At 39.3% G+C, this 27,618-nt stretch overlaps 2 protein-coding genes across 2 annotated transcripts in view; one reads left to right on the top strand and one right to left on the bottom strand.

The window, feature by feature from the left end:
• Positions 1 to 27,618, bottom strand: part of LOC110966357 (metabotropic glutamate receptor 7) — a 262,684-nt gene that overhangs the window by 167,442 nt on the left and 67,624 nt on the right. The window contains 1 exon segment of the mRNA XM_051948878.1: positions 8,425 to 8,641. Within this exon segment, the coding sequence (XP_051804838.1) occupies positions 8,425 to 8,641 (217 nt within the window).
• On the top strand, positions 21,889 to 26,401 carry LOC127534248 (tripartite motif-containing protein 16-like). Its single transcript, XM_051948879.1, has one exon. The coding sequence runs from the start codon at positions 22,920 to 22,922 to the stop codon at positions 24,885 to 24,887; it is 1,968 nt and encodes a 655-aa protein (XP_051804839.1). The 5' UTR covers positions 21,889 to 22,919; the 3' UTR covers positions 24,888 to 26,401.

The raw sequence follows: 27,618 nt of genomic DNA, 5'->3' as shown, positions 1-27,618 counted from the left end.
GAGTCGCCGTTTTAAGCTCTTTAGCTTATCTGGAGGGAGGAACGGGGCTAGTTTCAGAGGATGCTGTCTGCTCTTATCTCCCCTCTTTTGGCCCGGAGACACGACGGACGCCGAGCGATTGTGGAGGAGCTTCGGCTTCGCTTTCCGCTCGACGGCGGGGGAATCCACGAGCGAGATGAAACCTGTGAGTCATCGCTGCGCCGCAATCAGCCATACACCTGCTGCCGCCTTTAATTCAGCCCTTAACCTCTATTCAACCACGAGGAGTCACATCTGTGCCAAGAAGAAACGAAAACAGACGAAGCAGCAGCGAATGAGTCACTTAATGTGTTCGATTATTACGTTATTGACAGGATTTAAGGTCATGGATCAGCAGCTGCACGAAAAATCAAACTGCTTTAAACTATTTTCACCGTGTCGCTTCAGGAATTCAAGCTAAAGATGCTTCAGAATGGATCATTTGTCCATCAGGGCTTTATATCTCAAAATTACACTTGACGGAGAAAATCATTCTGAGGAAGAGATATCGAAAATTCGAGGGAATTACAGTCGGAAAAAGTCTGCTCTGGACGTGCTGCGGATTTGGAATGCGGAAAAAGAAAAAGGAGAAAGAACCGTTGGTGATTTTATTCTCGCCGACGGACGGATTTACTGAAGAGACTGATGAGGCAGAAGACCCCGAGTTTAAAGGGTCAGAGGGCTTCGGCTGGAAAGATCCCAGAAAGAGACGGAAAATGAGCTGAAACATGACAGAAAGGAGGCACAAAAGGTACAAAATCACCACAAGGTGACACAAAAAGGCAAAAATGTGATGCAAAATGAAGACGATGAGATGCAAAACAACCACAAAAAGACAGATAATGATCACAAACATGCACAAAGCAACCACAAAAAGACAGATAATGATCACAAACATGCACAAAACAACCACAAAAGACAGATAATGATCACAAACATGCACAAAGCAACCACAAAAAGACAGATAATGATCACAAACATGCACAAAACAACCACAAAAAGACAGATAATGATCACAAACATGCACAAAGCAACCACAAAAAGACAGATAATGATCACAAACATGCACAAAACAACCACAAAAAGACAGATAATGATCACAAACATTCACAAAACAACAAACAGACGCAAAATATCCATAAAAAGACACAGAATTATCAGACAGACGCAAAACGGGATGCAAGGTGACCGAATGAAGAAGCAAATGATAACAAAACAACAAAAATAAACACATTTGTTGTTTTGTCTGTCTTTGTGGTCATTTTGAGTACTTTGTGGTCCTTTTGTGTCTTTTTGTGGTCATTTTGTGTCCTTTATAGCTGTTTTGTGTCCTTTTGTGGACAGTTTGTTCATTTTTGGTTGTTTTGAGTCTTTTAAGGGTCTTTTTGTGTCTTTTATGGTTGCTTTGTGTCCTTTTGTGGTTATTTTGTGTCAGATTTTGATAATTTTGTGTCTAATTGTGGTCATTTAGTGTCTCTTTGTGGTCACTGTGTGTCTGTGATCTTTGTGTCTCTTTGTAGTCATTTTGTGTATCTTTGTAGTCATTTTATGTCTTTTTGGGTCATTTTGTGTCCTTTTGTGGACATTTTGTGTTTCTTTGTGGTCATTTTATTTCTTTTTGTGGTCATTTTGTGTTTTTTCTGGTGATTTTGTGTTTTTTTCTGGTCATTTTGTGTCTCTTTGTGGTCATTTTGTGTCTTTTATGGTCATTTTGTGTCCTTTTGTGGCCGTTTTGTGTCCTTTTGTGGCTGTTTTGTGTCCTTTTGTGGCCGTTTTGTGTCCTTTTGTGGTCATTTTGTGTCCTTTCGTGGTCATTTAGTGTCTTTTGTGGTCATTTAGTGTCTTTTGTGGTCATTTTGTGTCTTTTATGGTCATTTTGTGTCCTTTTACGCTCGTTTTGTGTCCTTTTGTAGTCATTTTGTGTTCATTAATGATAGCTTTGTGTACAGTTGTGCCTCAGGTTCACACAAAGACTCTCCATCCTGAAACATTCATGTGTCTTTGACTTGTAAGTGCAGCCCGCGGGACGCCGTTAAACGTCTCTCTAAAGTGCTTGTTTGTGAATCAGATTGGGTTTTTTTTCCTTTGTGGGTTTGTTCTCTAAGTGGAGAAGCGAGGGGAGGAACTCTGCTGAAGAATGACGGCCTGCTGGGCTGAAAAAACATTAGTCCAGCCTCCGAAGAACACGACTGAAGATCTTCTGTGACCTGGGGCAGACGGATCTCTCAGTGAATCTCTTCAGACCGTCCAGACGGACTCCTGGAGGCCTGATGGAGTAAATTCCACCTCTCTGTTCATTTCCTTTTTATTTCCGCGGTGGCGATGAGCGCCTTGTCGCTGCTCGGTGTTTACGGCGGCAGAGGAGACCAATAACCGTCTGACGGACGCCTTCCGGGATTCTCAGGTAATCAAATAGGCAAATTAGCCGGCGTATTAAGTGCTGCTCTGCTGCTCGTACCGCTGCAGCCTAATGAATGCATAAACAAACACACTGAGGGGACGCAGGTTCAGGAAGGAGATGGAGGACGACGGAGAAGCAAACAGCTGACAACTGAAGCTGTGATTACGACCTGAGAGTCTGAAGAGAGCGCCACAAATCTCCACACCGAACGTTGTCATCACAGAAAAGTCCACCATCTGCTGCTCATAATGTCAAAAACACTTCTAAAAATATCCTTTTTTAGTTTTTAACGGTTGTTTTTGAACAACTGACACACGTTTTACAGATTTATCCCAGAAAAAATAAACTAATTACTATAGTATTCTTCATAATACATATTATTATGTATTATTGCTGTTTAAAGGGGGATGGATGGATGGATGGATGGATGATGGATGATAGATGGATGGATGGATGATAGATGGATGGATGGATGGATGGATGGATGGATGATAGATGGATGGATGGATGGATAGATTATGGATGGATGATGGATGATAGATGGATGGATGGATAGATTATGGATGGATGATGGATGGATGGATGGATGATGGATAGATTATGGATGGATGATAGATGGATGGATGATGGATGGATGGATGGATGGATGATGGATAGATTATGGATGGATGATAGATGATGGATGGATGAATGGATGGATGGAAGGATGGGTGATGGATGGATGGATGGATGGATGGATAGATGGATGGATGATGGATGGGTGATGGATGGATGGATGATGGATGGATGGATGGATGATGGATGGATGGATGGAAGGATGGATGGATAGATGATGGATGGATGATAGATGATGGATGGATGATGGATGGATGGATGATGGATAGATGATGGATGGATGATGGATGGATGGATGATGGATGGATGGATGATGGATAGATGATGGATGGATGATGGATGGATAATGGATGGATGATGGATGGATGGATGGATGATGGATGACGGATGATGGATGGATGATGGATGGATGGATGGATGGATGGATGGATGGATGATGGAAAATTAAAACAAATCAGAGAATTTTATGACTGAGATGGAATGAGTCATTATGGGAAGTTCTGTTTTGTTGTTTTTGAAGAAAAATCTGCATATTAACAATTAAAAATGGTAAATTGTATTTATCGGGATTTTCTAATATTATTTATTGATTTTAACGTTACAGAATTCCCATGTTTTGTTGAATTACAGATAAAATTTAGAACAAAAAGAATTAACTAGCATGCTGATTTACAGTTATTATTTATTTTATTTTTGTTTCTTTACACAGAGTTTTTTCTGGCATCTTTGCAGCAAGATTTTAGCCTTTTTGTTTTGTTTTGTTCCGGAAATCAGTTTCTTTCTGTGAGATAAAAGAAAAAAAAAATTGATGAATTCAGAGTCTTTATAACGACTGAGATAAGAGCTAAAAACTGAAATAACCCTGAAATAATCTGACTGAGGAAGAACCTGAACCTGCTGCTTATTCAAAGTTCAGATAAGAGAGAAACTTTAACCGCTAATCAGCCGGCACACGACTAATTATCACCGTGTGTGTGTGTGTGTGTGTGTGTGTGTGTGTGTGTGTGTGTGTGTGTGTGTGTGTGTGTGTGTGTGTGAGAGAGAGAGAGAGAGAGATAGAAGGAAGCTGCTGAGATCAATACAGTCTGGATTAGTCACTGAGAAGATAACACACACAAACTGCTTTAAATTCTGCAGGTCTTGAACCTTTTGAACCATTTGGAGCGTTCTTGTATTTTTATTTCGGATGAGTTTTTGGTATTTTGAAAATCTTGTAGCCATTGTGAGCAAGTTTTTGTCCTTTTGGGAAGATTTTAACGACATTTTGAGGAGCTGAATGTATTTTGGACAATCGCTTTGTTGTCATTTTTGCCAAACACAACAAGAACACATCCAGAGCACCGATGATGGTTTTAACCCTCGTGTTGTCCTGTGGGTCAAAATTGACTCGTTTTAAAGTTCGAAAATGTGGGGAAAACCACATATTTCACAGTTAAAACTTCCACATTTTCAGCATTTTTGGAAAATTTCTGATTTTTTTTTGGTGGAAAAAAAAGAAATGTTAAAAAAAAGTTTCTTTAAGAACATTCGGGGGGAAAAATCAACCAAAGTCCAGCAACAATTCGCTGAATTTTTTTTCTGAATGTTCTTAAAGAAAATATTCGAAGTTTTACTGATATATCTGAAATCACTTTAGATATTTTTAGGATTTTTTTGGAAGATTTTTATTTTTTTTAAATATTCCAAATTTATTTTTTATTTCTTGCCAAATTTGGGAATTTTTTAAAATAAAATGTTTAAGAGAAACTTCTAATGAATTTGCTTCCTGAAGATTTTGCAATTTTTTAAATAAATTTGGGGAATTTTTTTGATGAATTTTTGGATTTTTTTCAGACAAAGAAACAATATTTTTTGGTGCCGTAAATGAGGAAAACAGGAGGGCTAAACTGCTGCAGTTTTATTATTCAAACCCCACAAAAGTGAAGTTCTAAAGCTCTGACAGCGCTGCTTTTTGCTCTGAAAAGTAGATTGTATAATCTAAGTGAAAGCTCAACATTTTCCTCACTTATCGCTGATCTCAGTGACAAAAAAAGCAGCTGTTTGACACGTTTCTAATCATTTTCTAGCTCTTCCAGTAACTTCTAACCTCCCAGAGTCTGTTGTTTGTCTTCATGAAATCGAGAACATCGTAGGAGTTTTCCTTTCATGAAGACCTGCATCGACGGCCATCAGTGAGGATCTCTGGCGTCCTTCGATAATCCCCTAAAATCTGCGGCTCATAAATGTCACCCAACCGGCGACTGTGGAGAGTCATCAGATCGTCCAAATGTCAGCCGGATTATTCAGAGAGCAAATCAACAGCTCATTAGTTCCTGACTCAACAGTTTGCGTCTCACCGGCTCGGCATTCCTTGATGTTTTTTTATCTTGTTAGCCGGGATTTATTCACATTAAAGCGTCAGAATCCTCGGTGAGCAGCTTTTATCCGTCGACTGCCACTGGATTAGCGCGATACTGAAGGAAGCTCACACAACAGACACAACCTGAGGCAGATTCTGCTGCTGGAAGTCCGGCTTTCTTTGATTTCTAAGCAGGTTTGTGGCCAAAATGTTATCAGAGATGACAATAGCTCAAGAACGTCTGGCTAGGAGCACTTTTAATGGAATAATGAGACTAAATTAAACAAACACAGGCGCAAAAGAACAACAGTAAACACCGTGCAGGCTTAGAGCACTTCATTCTAACACTTTATCCTCACAGAAAATCACACTGAAGTTTGTGAAAAGTATAGAAAATAGGGACTACATTCAGCAGTTTTAAGCAGTAGTAGTAAGAGGTATTTACTGTTATTTCACACATTGTTAAACTAAACGTTAAAAATCACTGAGAAAAGAAAAACTCACTCGATAACCCGACAAAAAACAGGATGATTCCAAAATTAGTCCTAAGGGGATTCGAAACAATAGAAATTAGACACAAAATGAGGCGCAAACAGCCAAAACTCAATGCAAAATGAGACATAAAACAACCACAAGAACACACAAAATCACAACAGAAAGTCAAAATTAGACACAAACTAAGATGCAAAAAGACCCAAATGGAGCAAAAATACCAAAATTAGATACAAAAAGGATCTAAATAAAACTATGGAAGAACGACAAAATGAGCAAACCAGTTCATATATTGTGTCTGGACTGTGGTGGTCTCATATCACGCCCAGTTTGCTTGACTTCAGGGTCAACATATTGATCTTATTATGATCGAGCAGGTCGATAACATTTGCAGAAAATCTTGGCATCGACTCCAGCACAAAACATCACATTAGGGTTCGACAATAATCCAAAGTACAGGAGCTGCTGTTTGCAAAATTCACGAGCAACAGAAGAGCCAACAAGTGCAGCTGCAGGCAGGAATCTCTAGCGGCTTGCCGAGTTTCCACAACTGAGAGACGACAAATGCAACTTTCAAACTGCACAGCGGCGACTCTGCAGGAGCTCCTTCATCGCTACAACGGCAGCTCGTGTTCGGCAGCTTTCAGCGGCAGCAGAGCGTTCAGAAAGAGAGGAAGCCGAGCACGAAAGACGTGACGCCTTCCGCTGAAAACCTCAACGGTTCGTCTCAGGTTTCATGTTGCCCACCAGCTAGTTTGGTTTCCGTTTGCTCCATTTTATCTCAACCACATCTTTTCAAAATCCTGCGCCTGTACAACATAACTGCACTCTCAATTATGCTTTAAAGGGATGTAATTTTATTTTTAAAAATTAACTAATTTATCACCGTTGATGCTGCACTAAAGGCTTAAAGAGCCACTAAATCTACATTAGAATGGGAGGATGGTAGGGCTGGCCCGAATAGTGGTTTCTGGTCTCCGGATATTTGGGCTCTATTAAAGACGAATATCCAAATATTCATTCCGCCCCGTAACGTCCAACGGGGGCGGGGGGCAGCGCGGGGTGGAGACGGCCCGAATATTCGGATCCATTCGTCTCGTCTTCTGGACCAGAGGAGACCTGCCTGAGTATTCGGATCCATTCGTCTGGTCTCCCGGACGCAAATTTTGTACACTGCCTTCCTTTTGTCTTCAGTTAAACTGAAGAATTCCCAAACAGCGGAGGTCTTCAGCATCTTGTCTTGTGTTTATGCAACAAAGTGAAGCGTGACATCAGAGTCGGCAGCCACCCGGCCATTCAGGTGGTGGTAAGAAACATGAATGGAGGAGCCGAGATGAGCCGAACACGACGGGATGAGCCGAAGTGGACCGAAGGTGAAGAGACGAGCTCTGAATATTTTCGTCTGGGGGGAGGAGGGGGTGATCACATCGACATATGTGTATATGTTATAGACATATGTGTATATGTTTATGTGATCACATGACGAGATGAGCTGATATGATCTGATGTGGGCCGAAGGTGGAGGGAAGACAGTAACGCCGAATATTCGTTCTGCCCGGTAACATCCGACCGGGGGTGGATGGGGCGGGCCGAATATTCGGATACCAAAATTAATATCCGGATAGTGTCGTAGCGAATGAATATTCGGATATTCGGGTCCAGCCCTAAAGGATGGAGGCATAAACCAAAGAGCATATTTTTTAATGATTTCTGAAGACGTTTAAGAGGGTTGTTCATATAAAACAACCAAAAAGAGATGCAAAACCACCACAATGAGAAACTAAATGATAAACATGAGAAAGAAAAAGGACCAAAATCAGGCAACAAAAGATCAAAACAAGATCCAAAACTACGGAAATGAGACACACAATGACCAAAATTTGATGCAAAATGACCAAAATGAGAAAGAAAAAGGACCACAATGAGACAAGTCAACCACAAAATGACAAATCAGACACAAATAACCAAAAGAAGACACAAAATGACGTCAGAAAGTCAAAATTGGATGCAAAAAACCAAACTGTGAAAGAATTTTGCCAAATTGACAGAGAAAACAATAAAAAATAGGATGCAAAAAGCCCAACTGGAGCAAAAATGCCAACATTAGATTCAAAAAGGACCAAAATAACACTATGAAAACGTGACAAAATGATCAAACTGAGACAAACAACACAATCTGGCCCAAAACTGTCAAACTTGAACCAAATTTAAATGCAAAAAATCCCTACTAAAATGAGCCAAAATGCAAAACAACAACTTTTCAACGATATTGATTTGACTCCTTCTAAATACAAGTTATTACTTACAGAAGTGCCGCGGGAACAAATTGAATCCCAATCTTTAGGCTGCTTTTGTCATGTTCAGTCGAGATATGTTGATTAGAAACGTATTGATACAGAGAAAGTCATCCAGCAGAAAACGTACTTCAATCAAACCGTCATTAGAAATGAAGTTCAGTTGTAAAGGATTCCAGCTTTGCATGGCTGCCATGACACCATGAAAACATCCTTCCTCTTTCACCACCAAACAGAGCCACAAGCAGCAGATCTCAGCGTCTTACCTGCTTCTCTGGACAGCTGCATGAAGGCGTCCACCCCCTTCTCCCCATAGCTGCCCTCTGAGGCCACTGTGGAGACGTAGTTCCAGCCCATGGCCTTCACGATGTCCACCATCGCCTGGGCCTGGAAGCTGTCCGGAGGGACGACCCGGGAGAAGAAGTCGTACCGCCGGTCGTCGCTGAGCTCTGGGGCCGTGGATGCATAGCTGATCTGTGGGATCTGAGGGAAAAGGAAACGTTTGGAAGTTGAAGCTGTACGTTGATGCGATATGTTAATGTAAGAAACAGTCTGTAACAGCGTGAAAGTCATAAAGGTGACATTAAGTTCTGGTTTGGAAATGGTTGGATGAGTCACATTTTAGGAGATAATAGTAAATATCCGAGATGATCCCCGAATGATGGTGCAGGAGGAAACAAAGACTCCAGAAAATCATCAGAACAACACCGTGAACCCAAACCAAAACACCTCCAACTCAAACCAGCTGACTGTTTACGATGCTGAGTTCAGGGTACAAAATTCACTGTTAAGCTCTGCGACATGGTGCATTCTGGGAAAATGTCCAGTCACCTGAGACCTGTAGAAGGATGACTGAAAGGACTGACGGGTGAATTACCAAAAGACCTCAAAGATACTCAAACCAACTACAGAGACTCAAATCAACCACAGATCACTGCTTCAACTCGGTCTGAACGGGAACTGTTATTAAGTTAGAAGTTTATGGACTGTGACACAGACTCAGTCCTTTTTGGACTTGGATGAGGCACCTTTCAGACTGTCTCAGCACAGAATATGTTCCTTTTGGACTCTGTCTTAAAGTGTTTTAAACTCTTTTTTTCTTCACTTTTTGAAACTGGGCTCGACTTGACTCCCTTTCTGTTTGTCTTGACTTGAACTCAAGTTCTGGATTGATCCCCTTTTGGTTTGTGTCTTGATTTTGAATGAACAATGAACTGTTCCTCCAATTTTTGGACTTGGATCTTCTAGACCTGGACTCAGATCCTTTCTGATTGGGTCTTGACTAACACTCTGCTCCTTTTGGATTCTCAACTCTGACTTAACTCTTTTCAGACTTGGGCTCAACACCTTCTGGACTCTTGATCTGAATTTGCATCATTTGTATTTTTTTTTTTACTTAATCTTGACTTGGCCGTGGTCCTTTCTGGACTCTGTCTTGACTTCAACCTATTCCCTTTCAGAATTAACTCGGGCTGAGCTCATTTTTAGGCTTGGACTGAACCCCTTTTTAGAACCAAACCTAGCTTGGAATCAACCTCTTTTGGACTAGGTCCTGTTTATTTGCTACTGTCTTGACCTGGACTTTGCCCCTCTAGACTACTGGTTCTGCTCTGACTTAAACCTTAACAGGAATGTTGGACATGTATGGGACCTTATCATAACTTGACAGTCTTGACTGTGACGCCACCCCTTTTAGACTGTATCTTGACTCGGAATCAGGTCCTTATTGGACATAGACGCCACACCTTTTAGACTTGAACCTGGCACAGAACTGACCTCTTTTGGACTAGGCCCTGTTTTTTAGATCTGTCTTAACTTTGACTCTTCAACCCCTTTTGAACTGTTGGAGCTGCTCAGACTTGGACTGAATTTGCACCAGTTTTATTTTCTTAACTTTATCTAGAGTCGGTCTTGGTCCCCTTTGGACAATGTTTTGATCTGAACTCACCTTTTTGATTCGGACTACCTAAGTTTGTCTTCAGAGCTGTTCCGCTTGAGTCCACTAAGTAGATGGAGCAGCTAACTGCTAATAGATTTCTGTTAGCAATTAGCTTCTATCCGAGTATCTGGATGTAAATATTTTATGACACCTGTAGAAGCAGCACCACTTTCAGAGAGAGATTATGGGGAACAGCTGCACAGGAAAAGTGGATTTAAGAGCTCAGCTGCTGAAGTTAATGACAGTTAATCAATGCAAGATGTTTCGCATAAAAAGCTGTTAGATGAGGGGAAGCCCAGTGTTTGCTCTAAAACCAGCCTGACACGGCGAGGGGTGAATACTTAAACAGTAATTACACGAAATCTGCTGGAGGTCGGGGATTATTTGATCTCTGTCCATCAAGGTCTCCAATAACGGCCGCTAGAAATTAAATTTCATCCTTCAGGAAAATCTCAGAGAAACTGTGAAAGTTGCAAATCCCCCCCGACCAGATATTCCCTCCAATTAGCCTTTGATCTGAGGGAACACAGCATTATGTGGCTTAAAGCTGGACGGATGCTAATGTAGCAGAAGGTTAAAGCTCCCAGATATGCTGCAGATTTATTATTCAGGGTTCATTATTTCTTATTATTTTTATGGAGAGAAAGAAAATAAACAACACAAAGATCTGGGAGGAATTGTGAAATTCTATTTGCAGCACAAACAGTATTTTTTAGTTTCTCTTTTTTTTTAACTGCAGCATATAATCAGCAGCTTATTTTCCTCCTCTTTGTGTCTCTGGAGGCGTTTTTTAGCATCACGTCAGCCAAACATCAGTTTCTAACCAGAAAAATAAACCCGACCAATGCTTCAGGAATCAGACACCAAATATTTTATCCTATCCACATTAATTATATCTACAGATAAGTTATATATTCCAGTCTGTCATTTTTATTAATATAATACATATGTCATGCAACTTTTATGATTAATTTTAACAAATATAATAATCATCTTTTTCTAGCAATGTTAGAATTATTTGTATTCATACAAAATACATTTTTATGGTCATTTTTTAAGGTATTTGTTGAGCAATTTGTTTTCAATATTGAGGAATTTTATTAAGATTTTTTTTAACATATATATATATATTTATCAGTCTTTTAGCAAATATTTTTGTGGCATTCTGTGACAGGCTTTTTTCAGACACTTTATTACCGTTTTACAGGCTGTAATTCAGGCATTTTATTTTGAATTACTGTGATATTTCAACCACATTAAAATAAAATTCTATTATATTCCATCATTTTCACGTACTTTTTTGTGATTTATTTTGACATTTTATTTATTTTTTTTACTTTTTTAAGCCTTTTAAAAAAATGTTTCATTATTATTGTTTTGATTTTATCAGAATATTTTTGAAATTCTATAATTATTTTTAGACTGATTTTTGCGACATTTTATTTAGAATTTTTTTCACTTTTTAAAACAATTTCTTTGGACATTTTACAATCAAACATTAATATTTTCAGACAGGTCATTATGTTTTTTGTCTTTACGTTCTGCTGCTCTTCTCTCTTTGGACATGTAAGCTGTCACATTAATTCGGCTTCATTATTGTTATTATAATTAATTTATTTCCGTGTCTATAAAGTCTTCATTGTTATTTGCTGGTGATGAATCTAAACCTGATGACGGGATGTTCAAAAGACAGAAACTCACAGAGAAACGACGACAGAAATCAAAAGTAAAAGAAAGAGTTTCCGTTTTTTTCTCTTGTTTTTCAGATGAACAGAGCCGCAGGTCTGAGCTTTACTGTCCTTGAAACGAAGCCGAACGTGTTTAAAGTTTTATGGCTTCAGAGTCGCTTGCTGAGGTCTGCAGGGACACAAACAGAAAGTCATAAAAACTGAAGTTCACACCGAGAAGCCTGCAGACAAACTGAACCACAGCCTGAAGTTTCTGTTCGGTTCTGACTGCAGCTACCAGAGACTCAGAGAAGATAAAACCTCGTCTGCAGCGACAGAAGACGACAAGTTGGACTCTTTAAAACATCAAAACTAATACGATGAGGATCATTTTCAGATTTCAGAGCAGCAGAATCATCACTGGAAACAAAACCGTTTAATTTTTTTTTTTAAATTACTTTCCTGGAAACTTTCTTCACAATTTCTTAAAATAATAATAATTTTAAAATATTTTTTTAAAAGACATTGGAAGTGGTTTCATGTTTCTTGGTGTAATAAACTATCAGAAAAATTATCTGCCAGAAAAATCTGAACGAATAAATATATTTGCATAAATACTTATTAAATTATTTTTAAGAAAATGACAAATATAAGTACGATGTCCAAGATTGGTGTCTAAATAAACTGAGCTAAAAATTTTGACAGTATTACCTGGAAAACGTTTAAAAAATGTCTAAAATAAAATAAAATAATTCTGAAAAATTATTATTATTATTATTATTATTAATATATTATAATAATATAATTATTATTATTAAATTATTATTCTGAAAATTTGTTAATGTCCTAAAATAAGAAAACAACAATTGTTTTTAAAAATAAAAACATAAAATATCTTAAAATCATTTTTTTGCGAACTGTTTGCAAATACTTGGAGTGTTTTCTTTTATCTTATTCTCATTGTTTTCTGACTTTTTGCATCAATTATGCCTTATTTTTGTGTAATTTAGATCATTTTATGTTGAATTTTGTTCAGTTTGCATTTTTTAATTGCCATTTCTTTTTAGACACTGCATTATTTTATTTATTTTTTGTTGCTTTGTTATTATTTTGTAATTATTTTTGGTCATTTGATGCTCATTTCTGATTGCTGTGTGGCTCTTTGCAGTAATTTTGCATCTGTATGGCTTCATTTTGCGCTTCCTTATGAAGTTTTTCTGTGTTTTCTGTGTTTTTTGGTCTTTTTTGGTATTTTCTGTTTCGTTTCTGATTATTCTATGGCTCTTTGTAATAATTTTGCCTTCGTTTGTGAAAATTTTGCGTCTCATGACATTTTGAGGCTTTTTTGGGCTCATTTAACATGTTTTTTTTTTGGCTGTGAAAAGCGTATTTTCAGTTGTCGTTAAGATTACAGTCTCTGTTCAACATGTCATTCCCCTGAACTGATTAAAAAACTACAAAATTCCCATGGGTTGGGCGTCTCTGCCCCGACAAGGGGCGACAGTCCACTTACTGTCTGATATATCCCGACTGTGACTCGCCGTTAGCGGATAATCAAGTGCTCGTAATGTTTACGGGGGATAAATATGAGGCCTGGCAGCCGACCAGAAGCCTGACGGATTAGACTCGTGAGCAGCCCGGTCGTCCCTCCTGCTTCCATCAGACCTGCTGCCATCCCTCTTTCATCCCCGGACATGGAAAGGTCGGCATCTTGACAGCTTCAATAAAACACCACCGGCGCTACGACGCCGTTCCAGCTAAACCCGCATCGATCCAGGAGGAGAAAGTGAGCTGAGAGGAGGGCGGCAGGAATGATGATGACTGACGGAAGCCAGAGAGGAAAAACAACCAGCGATGTTCACAGGAAGTAAGGAGTAGAAGAAAAAAATCAACCAGAGATGTTCACAGGAAGTAAGGAGTAGAAGAAAAAAATCAACCAGAGATGTTCACAGGAAGTAAGGAGTAGAAGAAAAAAATCAACCAGAGATGTTCACAGGAAGTAAGGAGAAGAAGAAAAAAATCAACCAGAGATGTTCACAGGAAGTAGGGAGAAGAAGAAAAAAATCAACCAGAGATGTTCACAGGAAGTAAGGAGAAGAAGAAAAAAATCAACCAGAGATGTTCACAGGAAGTAGGGAGAAGAAGAAAAAAATCAACCAGAGATGTTCACAGGAAGTAAGGAGAAGAAGAAAAAAATCAACCAGAGATGTTCACAGGAAGTAAGGAGAAGAAGAAAAAATCAACCAGAGATGTTCACAGGAAGTAAGGAGAAGAAGAAAAAAATCAACCAGAGATGTTCACAGGAAGTAGGGAGAAGAAGAAAAAAATCAACCAGAGATGTTCACAGGAAGTAGGGAGAAGAAGAAAAACAACCAGAGATGTTCACAGGAAGTAAGGAGAAGAAGAAAAAAATCAACCAGAGATGTTCACAGGAAGTAAGGAGAAGAAGAAAAAAATCAACCAGAGATGTTCACAGGAAGTAAGGAGTAGAAGAAAAAAAATCAACCAGAGATGTTCACAGGAAGTAAGGAGTAGAAGAAAAAAAATCAACCAGAGATGTTCACAGGAAGTAAGGAGAAGAAGAAAAAATCAACCAGAGATGTTCACAGGAAGTAAGGAGTAGAAGAAAAAAATCAACCAGAGATGTTCACAGGAAGTAGGGAGAAGAAGAAAAAAATCAACCAGAGATGTTCACAGGAAGTAAGGAGAAGAAGAAAAAAATCAACCAGAGATGTTCACAGGAAGTAGGGAGAAGAAGAAAAAAATCAACCAGAGATGTTCACAGGAAGTAAGGAGAAGAAGAAAAAAATCAACCAGAGATGTTCACAGGAAGTAAGGAGAAGAAGAAAAAAATCAACCAGAGATGTTCACAGGAAGTAAGGAGAAGAAGAAAAAAATCAACCAGAGATGTTCACAGGAAGTAGGGAGAAGAAGAAAAAAATCAACCAGAGATGTTCACAGGAAGTAAGGAGTAGAAGAAAAACAACCAGAGATGTTCACAGGAAGTAAGGAGTAGAAGAAAAACAACCAGAGATGTTCACAGGAAGTAAGGAGTAGAAGAAAAACAACCAGAGATGTTCACAGGAAGTAAGGAGTAGAAGAAAAACAACCAGAGATGTTCACAGGAAGTAGGGAGAAGAAGAAAAACAACCAGAGATGTTCACAGGAAGTAAGGAGTAGAAGAAAAACAACCAGAGATGTTCACAGGTCCTTTATTCTTTTTTGACTTTCTAACTTTTTCGTCTCATTTCTTGCTTTGTTTCGTTCCGTTTTTGTTTCTCACTTTCATCATTTTGTGTCTCATTTTTGTAATATTTTGTCTTGTCATTGTTGTTTTTTGTCTTTTTCTAAAGTAAAATACATTATTTAGTTCCAGATAGCTGTGACGAAACGTTGTGTTCCTTTGTAGACATTCTGTGATCTGGAAGTTGTAATGTGGAAATGATAAACTGAGGATGAATGTTGCTGAAAATGAACTTACTTTTCTTGAGAATTTTCAGGTTGTTCATGATGTTTTACAAAAAAGATAGTTCCTTAAATGTGCACATTTTCAAAATGGACTTTTTTTCATTAAACAAAGGAAAGATCTGAAGTTGTGATTATTTATAGATTATTATGCTGTGATTTCATTGGTCACTGGAGTTCAAACTGGGCTGAATGTGGTCCTGAACTAGAACGAGTTTGACGCCCCTCAGTTAGACGCTGTGGATGTATGTGAGCGGTGCAGGTCACAACATTACATTGTGATGCTCGTCGCCGCTCTCCTGTATCTCTGACAGATCTGTGCTGCTCCTCTAATTAGCCGGCGGGCCACATCTGCTGCAGCGTCAGACCGTGTGATCTCTGAACCAAATTGAGCCGACAGCTGCCCACGCAACACATATGGCAGCGAGCGGCGAGGCTGGTGATGAGGCGCCGACCGGACGTCGCTCGGCCCCGACAGGCGTGTTTGGGCTCACGTGTGTGACGCGGGAGGTCATCACGGAGGTTTACAGGACAAACGGCACCTCCAGCAGAGCGTCGGCGTTACAGGGATATCAGAGTCGCAAGAATACGCAACTGCAATGTGAATTTGATCCTTTCTGTTCTCACCTTAGCAGGAGCAGATTTATGAAGTGTGATTAGATAAATGGGACCATAAACGACACTAAATAACCAAGATGAGACACAAGACGTCCGGAATAAGTCACAAAACAAGAAAAAAAAAAGCACACAAAGGGCCAAAAATGCACAGAAAACAACCAAAACAAGACTCAAAGCAACTGCAATGAGACATGAGGCAACCAAACAAAACAGCTTAAGCAAAGCACAAAATGACCAATATAAGACAAAAAATGACCAAAATGAGACACAAAACAGCCAAAATGAGACACAGAACTACCAAAATGAGACACAAAATGACAAAAATGAGACATAAAATGAACAAAATGAGACACAAAACAACCAAAATGACACACAAAATGACAAAAATGAGACACAAAATTAACAAAATGAGACATAAAATTACCCAAATGAGACACAAAAGAACCAAAATGAGACAAAACAAACAAATTGAGACAAAACAAACAAAAAGAGACAAAAAATGACAAAAATGAGACACAAAACAGCCAAAATGAGACACAGAACTACCAAAATGAGACACAAAATGACAAAAATTAGACAAAAAATTAACAAAATGAGACACAAAACAACCAAAATGACACACAAAATGACAAAAATGAGACACAAAATTAACAAAATGAGACACAAAACAGCCACAATGAGACACAAAATGACAAAAATGAGACACAAAATTAACAATCTGAGACACAAAATTACCCAAATGAGACACAAAACAACCAAAATGAGACAAAACAAACAAAATGAGACAAAAAGACAAAAATGAGACAAAAATGAGACAAAAATAAAAAAAATGAGACACAAAACAGCCAAAATGAGCCACAGAACTACCAAAATGAGCCACAAAATTAACAAAATGAGACACAAAACAGCCACAATGAGACACAAAATGACAAAAATGAGACACAAAATTAACAAACTGAGACACAAAATTACCCAAATGAGACGCAAAACAACCAAAATGAGAAACACAACAACCAAAATGAGACAATGAATGACCAAAATGAGACATACAGCAGCCAAAATGAGACATAAAAATGATAAAAATGAGAGAAAACTGAGACGAGACAAAAAATGAGACAAAACAATTGAAATAAGACACAAAACAACCAAAAGAGACAATTCATGACCAAAATGAGAAACACAACAGCCAAAATGAGATGTGAAACAACTAAAATGAGACATAAAACTGATAAATATGAGACAGAACAACTGAAACGAGACACAAAATGAGACAAAACAATCAAAATGACACAAAACAACTGAAACGAGACACAAAATAAGGCCCAAAACAATTAAAATGAGGCACAGAATGACCACAAAGGCACACTAAATGACTACTAGGACCCAAATGGCTACAATAAGACAATAACACAGAACTGTACACATTCATCCGCTCGCTGTGATTCTCCCTGGACGACCAAATGAAGCAGAAAGCTCCTCCCTGACTCACCGCCTGTGTCACCCTGCCAGTGTGTTCATTGTTTTCATCACTCTGTTTGTAAAACAGCGCATCAGCATCCAGCTCCGCTCTGAGTCACCGCCAGTCTGACAAACTCCACTGACTCACCGTCTTCATCCTTTCATCCTCCACCTCCTCTAATCTTCTGACTCGCCGTTTCCACTCGGCCTCCTCGTCAGCCGCCAGCTCGTTTGGCGACATCAGACGAGGACGAGAGCGGAGACGGCGGGCGAGCGCTCTGACATTTCTGTGATTTAACGGGCCGACGAGGTGAAGCCGCGATACGTGCCGCTCGTTTGAAGATGTGCGTGTTCGTTTGTGACAACGTGCCGGTTAAAATGTGTGCTGTATGTTTCTGAGCCACTTCAGCATGTAACGTGAGCATATGCAGACGATAAACAAGTACAAAGAGACGGAAAATGACCAGAAAAACAAGGAAAACAGTGACATAAAAACACTAAATGACTGCAAGAGACAGAAAACAACCGCAGAGACACACAAAATACAAAGAGATGCAAAAACAAACAGAAGCAAAATAACCAGAAGAACACCTGAAATGTCTACAAAGAGAAACAAAATGACTTCAAAACACGCTTAAAGAACACAGAGACACTCAGCAGTTACAAAGATGTGCAAAACTGCCATAAAAATGTGTAAAATGATGACAAAGAGAAGAAAACTGACCAGAAAAACAAACAAAACAATTACAAAGAGGCACAAAACGGCTATATAAACACGTCAAATGACTACAAAGAGAAGCAAAATGATCAGAAAAACACCCGAAAAGCCTACAAATGGGAAACAAAATGACTACAAAACACGCTTAAAGAACACAGAGACACTCAGCAGTTACAAAGAGACGCAAAATGGCTACAAAAACATGTAAAATGATGACAAAGAGAAGCAAAATGACAAGAAAAACACGCGAAATAAATACAAAGAGGAACAAAACGGCTACAAAAACACACAAACTGACTATAAAGAGAAGCAAAATGACCAGAAAATCAAACAAAGCTAGCAAGAGATGCAAACCGGCTACAAAAACACGTCAAACAACTACAAAGAGAAGCAAAATGACCAGAAAAACACCTGAAATGCCTCAAAACAAGACAAAATGACTAGAAAATGCACTTAAAGACCACAAAGAGACACTCAGCAGCTACTAAGAGATGCAAAACGGCCACAAAAGCACATAAAATGACTAGAAAGAGACACAAAACAGCCATGAAGATGAAAAAAATGACTATAAAGATGCAAAAGTACTCCAACAACATAAAAAACGACTACAACCAAACACAAAACAACTCTAAAGTGATGCAAAACAACTCTAAAGAGACGAAAAACAACTCTAATAAGATACAAAATGATTCCAAAGAGTCGCAAAGTAACAACAAAGACACACATCACTACTACAAAAACTATACAGAGACACATAATGACTGCCAGAGATGCAAAATGACCACAAAGAGACACCAAATGACTACAAATGTGCAAAATGATGAAAAAAAATATATGCAAAATAACTACAAAGATGAAAGATAATGGCATAAAATAGACTAAACAACTGCAGGGAGATGAAAATGACAATAAAATGACAAATAAAATTAATACAAAATATGAAAAATGATGACAAAGAGACACAAAACAACCACAAAGAGACACAAAATCAGTGTTTCCCCTCCCATATAACCGACGAGGCGGGCCACCTCGCTGATATAGGCCACCTGTCGACATTGCCGCTTCACTGGTCCCTGGCAAAAAAAAAAAAAGCTGAAAGTGACCCTACCACCTCACAGCCATTTCAACTCAGGGGAAACACTGCAAAATGACCACAAAAGCATGTAGAACGACGACAAAAAGATAGAAAATGACTCAAAAGAGACACAAAATGATTACAAAGGAAACACTGCTTGAACCTAATAATGAGAGCTACGGTATTAAAACGACGACACACATTTTAAACATAAACGGCTGAGACTGCATAAGAGAAGCGTGTTTGTGTAAAGAACCTCTGGGCGGTTCCCTGAAGGAGTGTGAGGTCCTCGGCTCTGGTTTCAGCGCTCGGCCTACACTTCCATCGGTGAATATAAAGACTAATAATACCGTTTGGCTCCCACTTGAGTGGCTCGAGTGGGAGGTGTGTTAGGAGCGCTGTTAAATAAGACTCTGATGGAGGATCTGCAGAAACACCTGAACCTCCTCCACACCCAGCGAGTCTGGATAGGATTCCCTGAGCAGAGAGACGCGGAACCATCGCAGAAACGCACAAAAATGATGGCGAAGAAACATAAAACGGCTACAAAGAGTGGCTCAAGGGTGACAGAGAAATGTAAAAAAGGACACTAAACAACTGCAAAGCCATGCAAAAATGGCTAAAAAAGAAGAAGAGACATAAGTAAAGTGATGCAAAATGACTACAAAGACGCGTTAAACAACTACAGACACAAAACAACTACGAGACAATAAAATGACTGCAAAGAGATGCAAATTTGCTCCAAAGATGCAAAATGACAGGGCTAAAAAACAACGTAAAACTACTAAAAGGAAACACAAAATAAATACCATAAAGAGATGCAGTACGGCTAGAAAGAGACACAAAACAACTACAAAGCTGCAAAATGACAACAAAGAAGCCAAAATGACCACAAAGCAACCACAGAGACATGAAATTACAACTACAAAGATGCAAAATGACTACAAAGACATGATAGATGGCTAAAGAGAGAAACAAAACAGCTACAGAGAGACACAAAATAGCTCCAAAAAGACGCAGCACGGCTATAAAGAGACACAAAATGACTGCAAAGAGACAAAAAAAACAACGACAAAGAGACATAAGTTTGTGCCAAAGATGCAAATTGACTACGAAAACCTAAATGGCCACAAAACAATGCAAACCTTCTGAAAGGAAACATGAAATGAGTACAAAGATGCAAAATGACTACAAAAAGACACAAAATTACAACGAAGACGCAGCATGGCGAAAAACATAGACATAAAATGACTGCAAAGAGACACAAAATTACTATGAAAAAAATGGAAAATCACCACAAAACGACAAAAATTACTACTATTGGAGGGGAAATGTCTATAAGGAGACACAAAACGACTACAGAGATGAAAAAATGACTATAAAAACACAATAAATGGATACAAAGTGAAACTGACAGTGGAGAATAAAAAACATCCACAAATAGACTCAAAATGATCAAAACATGTAAAGCGACGACAATAACATGCAAAAACAATGACAAAGACACGCAATATGTCTACAAAGAGACATAAATGACGCCAAAGACACAAAAACTACCACAAAAAGGCACAAAACTACCGCAGAGACACAAAATGACTCCAAAAATAACATTAAGAAGCGATGTACGGTTCAAACCTATCACCTGAGACCAGATAATAACAGATCAGAAAAATGGACGTTTGAGGACGAGGGGACGCCATTAGAAGGATCTCTGACTTTTAAATGACGAGCTTCCTGCTGATAAATCCTCAATGAGCTCACTGAACAGAATGGCATGGGTCCAGGTACAGTGAACATTTTAATTTGTGAGGCTACGAGGGAGAAATGATTTAAACAGCACCAGAGGAGCTGAAGACAGAGCTGGGAATCTGTCTCTTTGTGGTCGTTTGTGTCTTTTTTTTGTTGTTTTGTGTGTTTTTATGGTCATTTCTTGTCTCTTTGCAGTTGTCTTTTGTCCTTTTATTGTCATTTGTCTGTCTTTGTGGACATTGTGAGTCATTTTGTGATTGTTTAATGTCTCTTTGCGGTTGTTTTGTTCTCTTTATAGCTGTTTTGTGTCTTTGTAGTTATTTTGTGTCTGTTTTGTGATTGTTAAGTGTCTTTATGTGGTTGTTTTGTGTCTGTGGAGTCATTTTATGTCTATTTGTGGTGTGTTTATGTCTTTTATGGTTGTTTTTGTCTCTTTATGGCTGTTTTGTGTCTCTTTGTGGTTGTTTTGTGTCTCTGTTGTAATTTTGTGTCTCTTTGTGGTTGTTTTGTGTTTCTTTGTGGTTGTTTTGTGTCTCTTTGCAGTCAGTCTGTGTCTCTGTGGTTGTTTTGTGTTTTTTTGTGGTTGTTTTGTGTCTTTTTGTGGTCATTTTATGCTTCTTTGTCATCGTTCTGCGTCTCTTTGTGGACGTACTGTGTCTCTTAGGAGTTGTATTGTGTCTCTTTTGAGTTGGTTTGTGTCTCTTTGTAGTCATTTCCTGCCTCTTTGTGGTTGTTTTGTCTTTTAATGGTTGTTTTGTGTCTCTTTGTGGTTGTTTTGTGTCTCTTTGTGATAGTCGTTTTGGTAGTCTGGAAGTGTTTTGTACCACTTTGTAGTAGTTTTTTGTCTTTTTGTGCTTGTCCTGCATCTCTTCATAGTTGTTGTTTTGAAGCCGTTTTGCATCCAGTTGCAGTTGTTTGCATCTCTTTGAAGTAGTTTTGTGCCTCTTTGTGGTCACTGTGTCCCTTTGTTGTTTTGTGTCTATGTAGTTGTGTTGCATCTACTTGTAGGTTTTTGCATCTTTCTGTGATAGTGTCTTTTTGTGGTTGTCTTGCACATTTTTGTGTTCACCTTGTGTGTCGTTGTTGTTCTGCATCTCGTTGTCGTCACTTTGTGCCTCTTTGTGTTTGTTTTGTATATATTTCTGTTCATTTTGGTTGTGTTTGTGGTTTTATGTCATTTTGTGGTTGTTTTGTGCCTCTTTGTAGTTGTTTTGTGTCTTTTTGTAATTGTTTTGCATCATTTTGTGACTTTTTGTAGTCATGTTGCATTGTGAAAACAACCACGAAAACACTGAAAAAAAAAAAAACTATTTAAAAAAACAAGTCTGTTTATCGCTGGTTGAAGTTCATCTCCAAACTCTGACACTTGTTATTCTGGTTAAAGTTCCTGTTTTCCTGCAGGTCGGCTCGTGTTTTTTTGCTTTTTTCGTCCATTTCCAACATGAATGGAGCAGCTCTCACACAGAGCAGGTGAGAGGATTTAATTGCAACACTGATTTGGACCAGATGTGGACAATCAGAGCCGAGCTGTTTACAGCCGACTCGCCGTAAACTCTGATTTATTCTCCACCATAACCAACCGGGATTCTCCTCCTGGGAGTTCATCAAGTTTACGACGCTGCAGGAAACACATTGGTCGTTTTAAAATGTTCATCAAGCAGCAGAAGAAGAATTTAGACAGAGAAAGATCATCAGCTCATCTGGATTGATTTATGGTTTACCACTGACTACATTAAAAATGAGTAATTTTATATTAGTTTTATAAATATATAACAGTGAAATTAGGTAAACAAACGGGCATTTAAAGGGTTACATTTGTCAGTTGCAGTCAGGACTGATGTTGGTTGAATGGAATGAAGCTCAGCCTGATAACACGCCTCTTCTTCCTGATCTACTAACACAACAGCTCATATTTCCACACCTTTCCAGGTTCCTCCCCTTCAGATCTGCACTCTGGAAGAAGCTGACAGAAACCGTTCACTGCAGGGACACATGCTTTGTCGATCAGAGCTCAGACTAGTTTCAGGTACGAGGAAGTCAAACACAAACAGTCTGTGTGACCAAGAAGAGAAATGGCACAGCAAAGAAATCAGCCACATGTAAAGAAATTCTCTTGTTCCATCTGTCTGGATCTACTGAAGGATCCGGTCACTACTTCCTGTGGACACAGCTACTGCATGGACTGCATTAAAACACACTGGGATGGAGAGGATGGTCAGAGAATCTACAACTGTCCTCAGTGTGGGAAGACTTTCTCACCAAGACCTGACCTGGAGAAACACGTCCTGTTAGCAGAGTTAGTGGAGGAGCTGAAGAAGACTGGACTCCAAGCTGCTGCTGATGATCACTGCTATGCTGGACCTGAAGATGTGGCCTGTGATGTCTGCACTGGGAGGAAGATGAAGGCTGTCAAGTCCTGTCTCGGCTGTCTGATTTCCTACTGTGAAAATCACCTCCGACCTCACTATGATGTGGCTCGACTCAAGAAACACCAGCTGGTGGAGCCCTCCAAGAACCTCCAGGAGAACATCTGCTCTCGTCATGATGAGGTGATGAAGATTTTTTGTGTAACTGATCAGCAGTTGATCTGTTATCTCTGCACAATGGATGAACATAAAGGACATGAAACCGTCCCAGCAGCAGCAGAAAGGAAGAAGAAGCAGAAGGAGCTGGAGGTGAGTCGACTGAACATCCAGCAGAGAATCCAGGACAGACAGAAAGATGTGGAGCTGCTTCAACAGGAGCTGGAGGCCATCAATGTCTATGCTGATAAAACAGTGGAGGAAAGTGAGAAGATGCTCACCCAGATGATCCATCTCATCCAGAATAGAGGCCGAGATGTGGAGCAGCAGATCAGATCCCAGCAGGAGACTGAAGTGAATCGAGTCAAAGAGCTTCAAGAGAAGCTGGAGCAGGAGATCAGAGATCTGAAGAGGAAAGACGCTGAGCTGAAGCAGCTCTCAGATACACCAGATCACAGCCACTTTCTCCTCAGCTACCCCTCAGTGTCAGCACTCAGTGAGTCCACACGCTCATCCAGCATCAACATCCGTCCTCTGAGACACTTTGAGGACGTGACAGCAGCTGTGAAAGAGCTCAGAGATCAACTAGATCAACTACAGGACATTCTGAGGGACATGTGGACAAACACCTCACTGCCAATCACCGAAGAGGATGTTTTACGGTCACAACCAAAACCAGAACTAGAACCAGAACTAGAACCAGAACCAGAACCAGAACCAGAGCCAGAGCCAGAACCAGAACCCGAACCCGAACCCGAACCAGAGCCAAAACCACAGCCAGAACCAGAGCCAGAACCAGAACCAGAGACCAGAGCTGGATTCTTAAAACATTCAAGAGAAATCCCTCTGGGTCCAAACACAGCAAACAGACGTCTGGGATTATCCAAAGTAGACAGAAGAGTCACCTTCACGGAAAGTCGCCATTCTCCAACTGACGTTTTAGTGTCAGGACCACAAGCAGAAGCAGAGACCAGAGCTGGATTCATTAAAGTTTCAAGACAAATCACTCTGGATCCAAACACAGCAAACAGACAGCTGTTATTATCTGAAGGGAACAGAAAAGTAACATTTATGCAAGAAGAACAACGTTATCCTGATCATCCAGAAAGATTCACTTATTTTCGGCAGGTCCTGAGTAAAGAGAGTCTGACTGGATATTGTTACTGGGAGATGGAGTGGAGAGGAAGAGGGATTTATGTCGCGGTTGCTTACAAGAACATCTGCAGAACAGGAAACTCAAATGAATGTGGATTTGGACAAAATGACAAATCTTGGTCTTTACTCTGTGACACCCACAGTTATAAATTTTGCTACAACAACACTGAAACTCCCATCTCTAGTCCTCCGGCCTCCAGAATCGGAGTTTATCTGGATCACACAGCAGGTATTCTGTCTTTTTACAGCGTCTCTAAAACCATGACTCTCCTCCACACAGTCCAGACCACATTCACTGAGCCCATACATGCTGGAGTTTGGGTTTTCTATGGAACCACTGCAGAGTTCCTGAAACTCAAATAGAGTAACTCCAGTGTCTGAGTCAGTTCATGTTCAGCCCTGATTTAAGTTCATGATCTACAGTTTATTTCTGTAGTTGCAGCATTAATTAGTCACATGATGATGGAACTGATTGATTCTTAAATGTTTGTCATTTTTAAAATCTGCTTTCAGCTTCTGAAACATTTCTTGATTTCATTTTTCATATCTGACAAGAAACTGTATGTTTTGTCGGTTTATGATTCCAACTGTTGAACTGTGGAGCTGTGGGGCAATCAAATATTAGTTTGTTTTAGTATTTTCTGACATTTTACGCTCAAAATGATTCATGTCCTGTAATCATAGTTTCATCATTTCAGTCTGATTGAATGGATCCTGTCTTTTTGCGCCCACCTTGTGAAAACTGGGGCCTGCTGTGATTGGTCAACTGTCCTGACAGAAGTCAGCTAATGTCGGCTTCTCACATCTCAGTACATAGAGATCATCTCCATTGAAAAGAACTGTAAAACTGTCATCCTGGTGCCACATGAAGGCCAAATATTACTAAAATGGGGATACAGGAGGTTCTACCGGCATCCTGGTACCAGATAAGAGCCAGATAAGAGCCAGATGTTCACGTTTCAGAAGCTGAAAGCAGATTTGAAAATTACTAAAATATTTAAGAATCAATGAGTTTGGCTTGATTGGTGCACGAGGCCAAGAAGGTGATAGAGTGACTACTAATCCTTTCAGTCCATTTTTGAACAAACTGTTATGAGACAAGCCCAGAGGATAGTGAATGAGCCATCACATATCCTAAACTTAGAATACGAGCTCGTACCTTCAGGTAGACGATATAGAGCCACTAACTACAAACTCAACCATTGAAAGGATTCATTTCTTCCAACCGCCATCAAATTCCTGAACAATGCTGCTTGAGGCCGAGGATTGTGCATTAATTTTCATCGTAGCTTTACTACGGTGATTTTTACTATGGTGTATGTATCGGTTATGTGTTATGTCATGGGCTATCTGCAATACTGTTATGTAACTGTTGTTGAGATGGCATTGTTTGTTGTCATTGTGGCTGTTGAGGCATTTATGGTACAGTTGCTGTGTCTCAGTACATAGAGTATATTGTATTTGAGTCAATGTTTAATGTTTTGTGTGAATTTGTAATCTAAAAGTGAAAAAAACAATAGAAAATGTGCATCTGCATCAGCTTGACACATGAAATTATTAAATACATGTTTTATTCTTTGCATTTTAGTGTAAATATTTCCATGTTTTCACATTTTACCTGTTCAGAAACTATTTAGCAACTTTGCTTCTCTTTCACAGGGATATACAGTATGTACAGAATGTGTTCGATGTGTATTTTATTGTGGATTTTCTGCAGGAAAATAATGATATTTTATAGCAGTCAGTAGTCATTAAATAATCTGACTTGGTGATTTGTTAAATCTTGTTGGTGTGTTTTGTTTTGCTTCTAAACTGTCAACAAATTTATGATTCAGCTTCACGTTAATCTGCAAATAAACGACAATAAATGAACAGAAGCTGGATTCTGGATTCTATCATTGATGCTCTAATTACACATTGAAATGGTTATTCTATATTTGATATTGTTGTCTTTTTTTTACCAAAACAATAACATGTTTTAGGCCTTAACATGCTCAAAAACTCAGGAAAATTTGCACACACATCACAACTTGTGACAATTGACATATTTGGACTGGTATTTGTGTGTAGAAAAATGGCTCCATAGCACCCCCTGGAACATTTATAACATCGACGATGGACAGAACGTTTCACCTACATCTACCTAAGTTGATAGTCACATGTCACATGTAGCATGTCAGTGACTGAAGTTTGAGTTTTTCTGCTTTTTTTTATGCTTTTGTGTGTGATATTTCACATAATTTTAGCCTGAATGAGTGGTATGCTGTAAATGATCATCATATTCTCTGCAAACTTGGAATTCTTGTGGAAATATTTTTAGTTACTGTCAGATGCCACTAGATTTTTACAGGCTTTTGCCTGCATACAATCCACCTGCTGGAGTACAGCACACAAAGCTCTGCTGATCTTCATCTACCAGCCCTGGGTCTTGACTGTTAGTTACTGCCTGAGCTTCTCTTGCTAGCTACAGCCTGAGCTTCTCCTGCTAGCTACAGCCCGGGCCTCTACTGTTAGCTACAGCCCGGGCCTCCACTGTTAGCTACAGCTTGGGCCTCCACTGTTAGCTACAGCCTGGGCCTCCACTGTTAGCTACAGCCTGGGCCTTCACTGTTAGCTACAGCCTGGGCCTCCACTGTTAGCTACAGCCTGAGCCTCCACTGTTAGCTACAGCCTGGGCCTTCACTGTTAGCTACAGCCTGAGCTTCTCCTGCTAGCTACAGCCTGGGCCTCTACTGTTAGCTACAGCCTGAGCTTGTATTGCTCATTACAGCCTGGACTTCTGTGAGCTACAGCCAAAATAATAATAACAATGAATCAAAATAAATTTATTACTCCCAGACTGTGATAAGAATAAAATACTTCTCAGTACTAATTGCATAAAAATATTTCAGTTGTTGTATTTTTTGACTTCGAAAAAAACCTGACAGTGGCATCTTGTAAACAAACATTTACACAGCTATTTACATGAGTTAATGTTGTAAATTAGTAAACATTTAGTTGTCGTGATCAGTGCTGATTTCGGTTTAAAAAATAGAGAATTAAGGAAGCGAAAGTAGGAAAATGATATAAACAAAAAATTGTTTGTGTCCTGTAG

The sequence above is a fragment of the Acanthochromis polyacanthus genome, chromosome 5 (assembly GCF_021347895.1).
Source record: "Acanthochromis polyacanthus isolate Apoly-LR-REF ecotype Palm Island chromosome 5, KAUST_Apoly_ChrSc, whole genome shotgun sequence".
Taxonomy (NCBI): Eukaryota; Metazoa; Chordata; class Actinopteri; family Pomacentridae; genus Acanthochromis; species Acanthochromis polyacanthus.
This window is presented reverse-complemented; position numbering and strand designations above follow the sequence as displayed.

Excerpts from the sequence above, each read along its gene's own strand:
- LOC127534248 (XM_051948879.1), top strand. The coding sequence starts at position 22,920 with ATGGCACAGCAAAGAAATCAGCCACATGTAAAGAAATTCTCTTGTTCC.